Genomic DNA, 13,871 nt, shown 5'->3' with positions numbered 1-13,871 from the left:
CATGTAGGGCAGGAGGAGAATGTAGAATGAAAAGTTCACCATGGATGTAAATCCTACCACCCCTCACCCTTAAAGTAAATCAGAAAAAAGGGTTAATAAGCTGCTCGTTTCAGACGTAACGGGTAGCGTTTATAACTACGCTAGTTTCTCACAAAACAAATGTCATGCTACTTAGGCCCCTCACATGTTTCAATGAATTCTTGTAACGAGCGAGGTCCTGGCGCATGTCACCTAGGAACTTTTGAAATCTAGATGTTCTGATATACCAATGTGAAGCCATTTTAGGGAGGTTACATACTTAAAACGTCAATATCAATGACTATTACAACTAATTGCTAACTATGGCCCTGGGCTACGGTGTCAAATAGAAAGAGGAACATTGGAATGTTGCAATTTTGTTATTTCAAGCTAACAGGTATTTAAAAGAAGAGAATGAATGAATGAATGTTTAACGACACCCAGCACGAAAAATACATCGACTATTGGGTATCAAACTGTAATAATGGAAAAACAATGTGATGATCAACATCAATATAAAAATCCAACAGTTAAATTGAAACACAGTGTAAAGGACTACGTAAAAATACAAATATTAGAGATATATAATATTAAAATTTAGAATAAAACTCAGTATCACGTAAAAACTGCAATAAAAGTTCTGGATGAATCGAAATGATTCCATCACATTTCTTTGTCCAAATATATCTTTTCGAGTTGCTGTTAAATGCTTACACTTCACCAAAATGTGTCGCACAGTCAGAAGACACTGACAGTGCTCACACTGAGGTGGAGGATCTTTCTTTAAGATAAATGAATGGGTCAAATAAGTATGACCGATGCGGGCACGACACAAGACTATTTCATCCTTCCTGCACTGTCTATAGGAGGACTGCCACTCTCCAAGACTGGCTTGATAGCATGAAGCTTGTTCGCAACCTCACCGTCATAATCACGTTGCCAAGTCGAAAAGATAAATTTGTTGATATTATTTTTAAAATCAGTATAAGGTACACCAACCCTGGCAAGAGGCAAATCCAAAGCAGACGTGGCAGCTGAATCTGCCTTTTCATTACCCCTGATGCCAACATGGCTGGGCACCCAACAAAATACAACATCTTTTTTGGCAATAGATAAAAAGACACACTTTCGTATTACCATCCCAATTAAGGGATGGTCCAGCTTCATATTGCGCAAAGCTTGGAGACACGAAAGTGAGTCAGTAAAAATAATAAACTTGGATGCTATGGAAGCTTTGATTTCTTCTAAGGCTTTAATGACTGCCCAAACTTCAGCACTAAAAATGTATGCCGAGTCAGGCAGTCTCATGGAAATGATAATGTCTGATGGAAAAACTGTAGCACAAGCCACATAATTCCCAACCCGTGATCCATCGGTATACACAGGAATGTAATCACGGTACTTGTCCTGAATTTCCATGAACAACTGTTTATACACAGCTGCATCTGTACGATCTTTCCTCAGATGCGAAAGATCAAACACAATTTTAGGTGGTGTAATACACCATGGTGGTCAAACACCGCAGCATGTGTTGGATGTGTTGGTAAAGATTTAATCTTGGCAGCATACTGTAGAGAAAGCTTGGCCCGTCTAGCACCCAAACAAGGTTCGTGTGCATCAACGTACAAGCTCTCTACAGGAGATGTTCTAAATGCACCAAGACAAAGCCTAAGGCCCTGATTGTGTATAAGATCTAGCATCTGCAAGTATGACTTGCGTGCCGACCCATACACAATGCATCCATAATCAAGTTTTGACCTCACAAGAGATCGATACAGACGGAGCATAACCTTGCGGTCTGCTCCCCATTCTGTATTACCAATAACTTTTAAAATATTAAGAGCTTTTAAGCCCTTCTTTTTAACATATTTAAGATGGGGCACAAAATATAGCTTCTTGTCAAATATAGTCTCCTCCACAACTGGAATTGGATTTTTGTCCAAAAACAACTGTGGATCTAAGTGGAGACCTCATTTCTGGCAGATATGCATACACACATTTGAAAAGCTGCAACTTACGTTCAATGATACTTTAAAAGAAGAGAGTTTCTGTTTTAAATAATATGACGTTCATCTACGTCAAAGTTCGTTTGCGCCAAAAGGGAACCGATGAATTGACCTGTAACTCGTTAACGACTGATGTTGAAAATATATATCATTAAGTTTTAAACACATGCTAACTTGTGTAACTTTTTTTTCTTCAAAAAAATCTCAGCGTAAATGAAATAACATTTCTTTGCTAAATTTCGTCATATTCTGTAATGAAGACAACGGATGGAACAGCCAAGGCAGCGCCTTTGCAATGCCGATTACTATTTTTACAATCTAATTAAAATTAGCTCCACTATTACATGTGGATCTAACAGCAGCCAGTTGGAGCTCATGTCCACCAATCAAAACCTTACTTGCAGAATCATGCCAGTGATTTAAAAATAATTTGAAAACATTCCAAATTATCCTGAGGGTATACGACATGTTTCGTGTGAATTTGAATGCCTTATTTAGACCAGTAGAACTAATTTTAATGAGATTGCTAACAACACTGCGTAGTCTCCAATGTCCAAGTAACATTTCTTCTGTAAATAATAATTTAAATATTGACCAATCACACTTCGCCTTTTATAACGTTATTTGGAGCATACAAATTCTAAAAAAATATCGGGCGAGTCTATTTTAGTGGCCGCAGTACAGCGAACCATACCAATACGTACGGGATGGGTTATCAGTCTTCAATTTTACATTACAAATTATTTATTTATTAAAAAAAATAAAAAATAAATCAATCTTCAGTTTTACATTACAAATTATTTATTTTATAAAATAAAACATGTTTTAAGGCATTCGTAATTTTAATTAGATTGCTATTTCAGGCCTCAGACCACAATTAATTTCGCTATATGTTTCTATATAGCCTTAGTGGCTATAACATTTTTATTAATATCAACAGGCCCGTGAAGTTGTGTATGTACCTTTGCCTGCATGGGGGACACATACCCTGAAAAGGACAACCCCTGTTGTCCAGCTCTTTCTCCCAGCATATTGGTTTAAACAGACACACCCTCTAAACCAGGCCGGAGTACACCCATTTTACACAAAAAGCACTACTTTTGCATGGGCCGGAATTACCACAAACAAATCTTCAATGTCAGCAAGTTACACATGTTTACAAACTACATGCTATCCCCTGTCACTTCAGTCAAACAGTTGCCACTTCATAGCTGTCTGCCATGAAATAATCACAGTCAAACAGCAGACTACTTGCGCGGTCAAACTTCCGGGAAGATAACTGTAATCTGAGGCCAGTAGCATGCCGCCGGAACTGCATAACATGGCTGTTTCCAGCATTTTGTTTTCACCCCTGTATTAAAATGAGCTTCAATATATGCAAGTTGTTGATGGTACTTTATTAAAATATTTTAAAAGTAATATTTACAGACAATTAAAAACAAGGTTATGAGAGTAGGTATGGGTTTAAAACTTGATGATGTGTTTTTTTTTATATTAGTTCTAGCGGTATAATTATATTCCAGTTCACTGGTTCCCTTTTGATTCAAAGGACTATCTATGGATTAGGTACAGGGTATGGGTAAGGTTACTATTGAAGATATATACTCTGTCAAAAAAGAAACGCATAGGTGATAGGGAAAGAAGAAAAGTGTTTGATTTTACAAAATATCGGGGTGTTTTTTTACAATGTTGCTGAATGACCTGGAATGGGACAGCATGCCCAAATGCACCCAAAAACAAATTTAACTCACGTTGTGCGACAATTGCAGGAAATCGGAGTAAAATGGTCAGATTTTGGCGAATGCACGTGAAACTCGGAGAAACGATTGGGTAGTGGTGGGTATTTAAAGCTGCAATGCTCGCAATGATGCCTCATTTCCATTTCGACGTAGACCAGTTACAAGATGCCAAGACCTAGCCTGCCGAATCGAAACATTGCAATAGGCCGCCTCCACTAGGTGAATCGCAGTCAGCAGTCGCACGCCACGTGAACGTCCATCAGAGCACCATTTCACGTTTCAATCAGCTGAAGACCAGCCCAGAAGTGGAAGACCTCGCATAACCACTGCAGCACAAGATCGCTACATCCGGGTTCTGCACTTGCGTCACCGAACTGCCACAGCAACGAACACTGCTGGACGCATATCTGGTTTGAGAAGGGTGTCTACACAAATTATTCGGAACCGACTTCGAGAAGCTGGTTTACGGGCTAGGAGACCGTATGTTGGCCACGTCCTGCGACATCAACATCGACATTTACGTGTTCGCTGGTGCACGAATGTACAGGGGTAGAACTTGGGAAATTGGCGGCGTGTATGGTTCAGCGACGAGACGCCGCAGTGAACGTTTAGCCAACAACTGCGTCGCCCAAGTTGACAGATTCGGTGGAGGGAGTGTCATGATGTGGGGAGCCATCTCATACACCGGCAGAAGTGAACTTGTTTTCGTACAAGGCAACCTGACAGCTGTACGCTACCGGGATGAAATTCTTCGCCGTCACATGCTTCCCATTTTGGATTGATAGAGAGAACTCTTTCAGCAGGACAATGTCAAGCCGCATACGGCACGTGTAACAATGGCTTTCCTACAGAATGAGAACAATAATGTGTTGCCATGGCCATCAAGATCGCCAGATCTCAACCCCATTGAACATCAATGGGACGAACTGGACAGACGCGTACGCCAGCGTGACCCGGAGCCTCAGACGTTTCCGCAACTGTCACATGTACTGCAGGAAGAATGGGCTAGGATTCCACTTGCCCGGATTCAGAGACTCATTCAGTCTATGCCAAGGAGATGTCGCGCAGTGATTGCTGCTGCTAGTGTCCACACAAGGTACTGATTTCAGCGCCCTCGTGCGACGCTGTTTGGTGACGAAAACGTTTCCACTGCTGTCAGTCCATAGCACGAACATTGTCACATACTCATGTCAAATGTGACTGTGATACGATTGTAAATAACGAAATTATGCCACTTTGTATTAAAGAGGTAATTCCATTATATTTCGCCTATGCGTTTCTGTTATGACATAGTATATATTTAGAACGTTAGACGTATTGGATCTAGGTCTCAAAGGGAGCAACTCGACTGTCACGTAGATGTGAATAATAATCCATAGGCAATGCATGACATATTCAGCGTGTTAGTGCAACATTATATGGAATTGAAACATCTTTTATTTCTCCAAATAAAGCATGTTTATGGCTATTGCACTTGCACACAAGTCAAGACACAAGACACTTGTAATAAGTAGATAGGAATCTGCTTGGGAATCTTGCAGTGTTTTCGTACCAGTCGACACGCTAGAGGCTAGACCCTATGGTTGTCTTATACAGCTCTATATTGAACTCACTTCGTGATCCGCACTACTTCCGTGCTTTTACACAATCAGTGGAAACTGATACTTCGTATTTGGTACGGGAATTATGTGTACGTTCTGGGTGAGTGGGCTTACCACCCCTCGCCTCCCCTCACCTCCTCTCTTCCCCAGGAAACAGAACTACCTCGAATGAATGTAATTGTTTTATTAGTGAGGAAGAAACTGTATTTTGTTTGGCATTTCTCTTTGAGATTCCCAAGTATACTTTGGAATATTGTAAGTGACCCGTTTTTAAGTTACACGTTCTGCATCAGCCCTAGCTTGAGTATCCTCTAGCATTATTCTCACATATAAATAATGCTAGCGGACACACGAGCTACATCAGCCCTGCAAAAACACAAAACAAAGATCAAATCATTGCATTGGCGTGGATTTCTACGAACTACGCCAGGGCTCAACTTTATACAGTACACAATAGTTAAACGAACTATGCCTAGACGTGTTGCACACGATCCGTTTTAATATGTAACAGGTATTGATTACCTTGTCAAGAGAATGATTTCTTGGAAAACCACATGCATACAACTGAAAAACATTTAGGGCATGCAGCTTTCAAATTGAGAGATACAAAAGCGGAAAGGCTCGAAGAACTGGTAAGTAATTTGATGATATTATTCACGAACGCTGTAAGAACAAGTTAATTAGTTTTCATCAATCCACACTTTCGAGTGTATTTTTCAATACATTTTTAACATGACTGCAAGGAATATACACAGTATTAATACACCAAATGCAGCATGATCCTTTCGACCTAATCCTAAAGATTCGTCCAGTACATTCTCGGCTTGGGATCGATCCCCGTCGGTAGGCCCATTGAGTTATTTCTCGATCCAGCCAGTGCACCACGACTGGTATATCAAAGGCTGTGGTATGTGCTATCCTGTCTGTGGAATGGTGCATATAAAAATCCTTTGGTATTAATTTTAAAATGTCGCGTGTTTCCTCTCTAAGACTACATGTCAAAATTACCACAATCAATGTGCTCTAGTGGTGTCGTTAAACAAAGCAAACTATTTTTTTCGTCCGAATACAATTACTATCATTAGTATCGTATTAATTTTGCTTAATGATGCAGTTGTGAGCTAAAGCGTTGTGTTTGTTTACGATTTACAATTTCTGTGTTGTCGGTTCGAATCCTCCGAACTGAATGCACAAAAAGTTCTAAATGCATATTTCTCAGCTGTAGTTTCTTCAAAAAAACAAGAGCTACAGTTAGAACAATTGTGTGACACCACAAGTATGGGTTAACGATTGCTTTAAATTGCGTTGCTTGTATCGTGCGAGGGAAATAAAAACAATTCCTATGGTATTGTGTTGCACTGCACGCTCGACTAAATTAATATGTCGTGCCGTTAAATTAAAGTTGGTTTTGTTTAATGAAACCACTAGAGCACATTGATTTATTAATCATCAGCTATTGGATGTCAAACATGTAGGTAATATGATTAAGTGAGCTTGCAAATTATTATCGTAATTATAACTTAATAAGTGGTTAAGTATCAAACAATATCAAATCGGACGTAGCAAATGTGTGGGTTCTTGCAATGTATTGGGTCCGCCTTGGACTACTTGCTTCGATTATGGGGTAAAAAAGCCTGGGAATACTAATTCATTAAGATGGGGACTTAGATAACATTACAGGCGCTGATACAATGAGTGAATGCTGTGCAACCCCTCCTTGAAATTTGAAGTACCCCGGACGAAATCAAATGTTAAGCAGGTGCATTGCATTGCATTTATTGGTTTTTAGTGGGGAACGTAATATCTTGTTGAGCTTGATAATTACCATGTAGATAATATATGTCGATGAACGTTTCCACTAGATTGGCAATGATTGTATATAGAGGGGTATTCATACGTGAGGAGGGCATCCACACTGTCTTTGAGTATATAATATGCTGTAAATTACACAAACAGACCTCAGTAAGCATTGGTATCCATTTCTAACAAACCATGCCCCAAAATGTGGACGTAACCTTTTCCTAAACATCTGCCCCTTTCGTTAAATTATGGATCTTCCCCTGAAATTTCAATCAGGAAGCACCCTTACTAGATGTGTAATGAATATATATATATGTAAAACAAAGTCATAATATGAACATTATTGATCAATATTATTGGAAAGAATTAAAAGAAACCAATGGTTTGTGTAATTTATAGCATATTATATATTCAGAAACAATGGCCTTCATTTGACCTTGAAAATGTAGGTAACATTTACCAATTATGAAAGTCCAGCAAATAAAAATGGAAAGTTCGGATATTAAGCATCACACAAAAAACAAAAAACCCCACATAAAAAAACCCGGCCTCGGTGGCGTTGTGGTTAGGCCATCGGTCTACAGGCTGGTAGGTACTGGGTTCGGATCCCAGTCGAGGCATGGGATTTTTAATCCAGTTACCGACTCCAAACCCTGTTTGAGTGCTCCGCAAGGCTCAATGGGTAGGTGTAAACCACTTGCACCGACGGCGACCTATGATCCATAATTGGTTCAACAAAGGCCATGGTTTTTGTTATCTTGCCTGTGGCAAGCGCAAATAAAAGGTCCCTTGCTGCTAATCGAAAAGAGTAGCACATGAAGTGGCGACAGCGGGTTTCCTCTCAAAATCTGTGTGGTCCTTAACCATATGTCTGACGCCATATAACCGTAAATAAAATGTGTTGAGTGCGTCGTTAAATAAAACATTTCTTTCTTTCTTTCACCAAAAACCCAAACATTTTTAAAGAGTTTAATCTTCACTATAACTGAAATTTGGAGTCTGTCCCATTGACTTGTTTTTGGGTAGCAGCAGATTGAACACAAATTGACCTTGACGTACCATTAAAAGTAAGCAAATTCCCAATTAACGTACAGGTTTAGACAGGTAAGAGTTGCAGATCTGCAATATAGAGGGAAGAAGATCTAGCTCAGTGGGTTGAGCGCTTGAGTTGAAAGATCAAACCTCCACGGTGTAGCCATTCTCTAACTGGAATTGTGGCCCCGTCCTAACCAGTCTCCCACGACTGGTATATCAAAAGCACTGGTATATGCTGTCCTGTCTGTGATAAAGCGCGTACAAAAGATCTGTTCCTGCTAATGGAAAACAAACCTGTAGCGTGTTTCATGTGATGACAGTGTGTCTGTATTAACAAATGTTTGATATTCTTTAATCTTGGAATATATACTCTTCAAAAAAGTAGGGGAACCTGAAATATTAATGTAAATATCAACTATTTGTCTGAGCATATGTTTTGACCAGAGACATCCTAGTAAAGAACGTTCAGGTCTGTTTATCAACACATCGAAACACATTCCATAATTTGCACGTGCATCACGCAGTTGCCCCGTACACGTGCGTGGGGTGTCATTCTCGATTTTGACAATTTCCAGGAAGGTCGATTAATCACTGTGGAACATTATTTCTGTCAATCTTTTTCATTCTGTTGATCATACAATTGTTATCGTTTTGTTTTTAGTCATTTTTATTGTTTAAATTTGCGATGCAGCGTATACAACGCGATGAGCGTCTACGGGCTATTGACATGCTGCAAACGGGCAGAAGTCAGCGTGAAGTGGCCAACACCTTCAATGTTTCGAAGTCAGTGATTAGCAGACTATGGAAAAGGTACCAACAAACCCAAAATGTTGACGATCGACCCCGTTCAAGTCGTCCCAGGGCAACGACAGGAGTACAGGATCGATTAATCCGTAACCAGGCTCTATGGAATCGAGCTCAAACGGCAAATCAAATTGTTGCAAACCTTCATCAGGCTACTGGTGTCCGAGTTACCGGTCAGACGATTAGAAATCGTCTTCATGTAGCACATCTTCATGCTCAACGGCCCCGGGTTGTGCCTACCTTAACAAATCGTCTGGGGTTATCGTCGCTGGTCATGTGTCATGTTTTCAGATGAGTCCCTATTCACTTTGGACTTCCTTGACAGACGTGGTCGGGTCTGGCGACGAAGAAATGAACGGCACGTCAACGTCACAATGCGATCTCATGACAGATTTGGCGGTGGATCGGTTATGGTGTGGGGTGGTATCACCATGCTTGACAGAACCCCTCTCCATATTGTGCACGGAAGGGTCACTTGCTAGGCGTGTGGGTCGACCTTTTGTTTTTCAGGACGACAATGCCCATGATCACAGTGCACGAATCGTCAATGCTCACCTCCAACAGCACAACATCTATCAAATGCCATGGCCAGCAATGAGCCCAGACCTTATCCTAATCGAACACGTCTGGGACATGATGGGGAGAGGTTTGCGTCAACGTCAAAGACCGCCTACCACATTAACGGAACTTGGTCAGGCGCTGCAAGCGGAATGGACCAGACTCCCTCAAATGGCCATTGGCAGACTCATACGCAGAATGCCTCGTCGACTGAATGAATGTCTGACACATCGTGATAAAAAAAATCCGTCAACTTTCAAATTTCAAATTTTTTAAATTTAAAAAGCCATCGAATAAAAATATTTGTTCAACGCCACCTCAGTATATTTTAAACTACGGGTATTTGTTTTCTGACAGATGGTTATTTCGACACTTGTGAGGGAGGAAAAAACGCTACCACCATCTGTTGTAAGATAAATGGCCTCTAACGGCCACTCGTTATACCATTCTACATTCAACTAAATTCATGACCCATACTATTTTCGCGCTTTTAAATTGTCATTGTACAGTGGTACGTTTCTCGCACTATTCCAGGGCCGTAGCTAGCGGGGGGAGGAGCAACGTAAACAGAAAACAAAATCCGGAAAAAATTATAGAAAATTAAAGAATATTCTCTTCTTAACCGGGGCGAGACGCAGCCCATTGGTAAAGTGCTCGCTTGATGCGCAGTCGGTTTGGGATCGATCCCCGTCGGTGGGCCCATTGGGCTATTTCTCGCTCCAGTCAGTGCACCACGACTGGTACATCAAAGGCCGTGGTATGTGCTATCCTGTATATGGGATAGTGCATATAAAAGATCCCTTGCTGCCAACTGAAGTGGCGACAGCGTGTTTCCTCCTTCAATATCTGTGTGGTCTTTAACCATATGTCTGACGCCATATAACCGTAAGTAAAATGTGTTGAATGCGTCGTTAAATAAAACATTTCTTTCTTTCTATTTTTTTCTTAACCGTTTAAGGAGTTTTAGACTATTAACTACTCAGTTGCCCCCCACCCAACACAAATCCTCGCTACGGCCCTGACTATTTAATATGGCATTTAGGCGTGTATTCTTGTCGAGGCTGCCGTTGCTGCTTACGTCTAGAAGACAAAAGACCCCGCAAAACTCATGTTTTACTAATGGATACACTGAAACTACTCTTTGTTTGCGTGAGATTGTGTAGTATACTTTGGAAAGTTAACACCACTAGAGCACATTGATATATTAATCATCGGCTATTGGATGTCAAATATTTGGTAATTCTGACTCGTAGTCAATAGAGGAAACCTGCTACATTTTTTAATGCAGCAAGGGATCTTTTATATGCATTTTCCCACAGACAGGAAAGCACATACCACGGCTTTTGACCAGTTGTGATGCACTGGATGGAATGAGAAAAAAACCAATCAGTTGAACAGAACCACTGAGGTGGTTCCATCCTGCGACGCAAGCATCTCAAGCGAGCGCTCAACCGACTGAGCTAAATCCCGCCCCAGTATACTTTGGAGTATTCTAGTTGCCCTCTTCAAAGTTGCACTCCCTCCATAGAAACTAGGTTTGATCAATGCGTTAGCGTTGAATTTCTTTTAATAGCATTGGCGCTCAATTTTATAGTTAACGAACACGCCCCGACACGTGCTTAAAGCAGTCCTTTCTAACACGTAACATATATTCATAATGTGCACGCTTCGTTGTCATGTTTGTCACTAACATTCAAGGCGATCAGTTCTAGAAAAAACAATTTGGATATAGGAAAAACCACAAACATTTTTAGGACATAGTTTTATCAGCATGTTCAAAATTAGAGACAGAAAAGCGAAAAGGCTCGAAGAACGGGTAAGTAACTTGGTGATAATCTTAGAAAAAGAAAGGAATGTTTGGTTATTGAAACCTCAGCGCATTATTTAATCACCAGCTACTTAGAGTTATGATCATGTGTATAATATTAAATAATAAATTAAAGGGACATACCCTAGTTTTTAAACACTAACGCATATTTTTGGCTATTATAACCGCTTTTCATAACTAAATCATACTTTACTTAGATTTTAATGTTTAGATTATCAATTCCGTACATTCAAAGTGTTATTGGTCATCCTGGTGTTTTTAATATCACAAAATGCATTTCTCATATTTTTAAAAACGCACGTGCGTCTGAGAAGCAACACTTATGGAGTCGAGTTTTAGTTTATTTTTGGAGGGTATTTCACCATTTTAAGAAAGAAAGAACTGTTTTATTTAACGATGCACTCAACACATTTTATTTACGGTTATATGGCGTCAGACATATGGTTAAGGACCACACAGATTTTGAGAGGAAACCCGCTGTCGCCACTACATGGGCTACTCTTTCCGATTAGCAGCAAAGGATCTTTTATTTGCGCTTCCCACAGGCAGGATAGCACAAACCATGGCCTTTGTTGAACCAGTTATGGATCACTGGTCGGTTCAAGTGGTTTACACCTACCCATTGAGCCTTGCGGAGCACTCACTCAGGGTTTGGAGTCGGTATCTGGATTAAAAATACCATGCCTCGACTGGGATCTGAACCCAGTACCTACCAGCGTGTAGACCGATGGCCTATCCACGAAGCCACCGAAGCCGGTTCCACCATTTCAAAGTCACAGACTCGTGTTTCACTCTATTGTAACTTTATTCAAATGTGTAATAGGTTTGTACATTAACCAAACTTAGTGTTAATTTGCACGGGTTGAAATTAGAGTATGTCCCTTTAATATGATGGTAATACACTGGGAATAGTATAATTGTAATACATGATGATGATGATGATGATGATGATGATGATGATAAATTACAAATTATGAGATTACTGTATTCAATCAAATCGAACAGCTCTGTTAGACGTGTAATAATAGGCAACAGATCACAGCTGTCTTCCCCACAATCCGGAAGTATATCCGCGCAAGTAGTCTGCTGTTTGTGATTATTTCATGGCAGACAGCTTTGAATTAAATTAGTTTGGAGAGCATGTAGTTTGCAAACCTGTGTAATTTGTTCACACCGAAGAACTTTTTGTGGTAATTCCGGCCCATGCAAATGTAGTGTTTCTGTGTAAAATAGATGTACTCTGACCCAGTCTAGTAGGTGTGTTTGTTTAAACCAATGTCGTGGGAGAAAAAGCTGGTCAACACAGGTTGTCCGTTTCAGGGCATGTTGTCCTCAGGCAGGTAAAGGTGCATACAAACATCTTAATAAAAACGTAACAGCTATATAGAAACATATAGCGTACACAATTGTGGTCTGTGGTCATTTAAGGTACATGAGTGTCTGGAGATAAAGACGGCGAGCGGGAAAAAGAGGTAATAAAAAGACGGGAAACAAATCTACACATTTTTGCACAAAAACATGATATCGCAGATTTTGTTTGTGTGTGTGTGTGTGTGTGTGTGTGTGTGTGTGTGTGTGTGTGTCACACAATGGATACAAATATCTATACATGATATAAATAAGATAAAGTAAAGTATTTTGATTTCCTATCTGAACACGAGGACAAATCAAAGTGAATAATACAGAAAGGAATTATTTCCAGCTGTATATTTTAATTACAGTTGTAGAATATTCTGTTTAGTAATCATGGATGTATTCTTCATATCTCTACAGATGTAATGACAAAAAATACAACTTGATTAAAAGGACACAGTTGGAACAGTATGGATACTAGTAATCCGGATTATAGACTTAAAACAGCGCAGATTCACAGGATATTTTACAGACCAGTAAGTAGTTGGTGTTGTGTATAGTTATCTAGTATTGCGATTAGGGACACTTGTGCCAGATACACGGGCATTAGGCTGTACATGGGTGTGTGGTTGTACCAGAGTGTGTGTTTTGCAGTGATTCATGAGTGCATGACATCATACCTTTATATATTCCACTGAGGTCTTTTCTGTGCAAGTTTCTAAGCTCGTTTTGGGAGTGGCAGTACTCCTACCGGCGGTGCAGGATGGATGATATAGTCCGTTACGGATCTCCTAGTGGAGTGGCGGTCCTCACAAGGACGAGCACCTATTAATGGATCATGGAATCAATTTCGACTCTGCCTTATGCAGATATACGATTTTGAGATGTATGTATGGCTGGATAGATGGATGGATGGATGGATCGATCGATGGAGGGATGGATGGATGGATAGATAGATGGATGTTTTTGACTAGTTCATATATTTAGACATTGATGCACTGACTCCGGGCTGATAAAACCTTTTTTGGACTCACAAATTATCTCTCATAGCGTTGCTGGGGCTCAAACCTATTGAACGGAATCGCCAACAATGCACATGCCATCATGATACCCAGTCGGCCATCAAGAC

The 13,871-nt window shown here is 40.2% G+C and overlaps 1 protein-coding gene across 1 annotated transcript in view; it reads left to right on the top strand.

The window, feature by feature from the left end:
• The first annotated feature begins 13,159 nt into the window (after positions 1-13,159).
• LOC121367549 overlaps positions 13,160-13,871 on the top strand; it is a 53,654-nt gene continuing 52,942 nt past the window's right edge. The window contains exon 1 of the mRNA XM_041491799.1: positions 13,160-13,278. Coding sequence (XP_041347733.1) covers positions 13,213-13,278 — 66 coding nt within the window. The 5' untranslated portion in view covers positions 13,160-13,212. The remainder of the gene's footprint in view (positions 13,279-13,871) is intronic.

Source organism: Gigantopelta aegis, chromosome 3 (assembly GCF_016097555.1).
Source record: "Gigantopelta aegis isolate Gae_Host chromosome 3, Gae_host_genome, whole genome shotgun sequence".
Taxonomy (NCBI): domain Eukaryota; kingdom Metazoa; phylum Mollusca; class Gastropoda; order Neomphalida; family Peltospiridae; genus Gigantopelta; species Gigantopelta aegis.
Note: the sequence above shows the minus strand (reverse complement) of the source record. Positions and strands in the feature narration are given on the sequence as shown.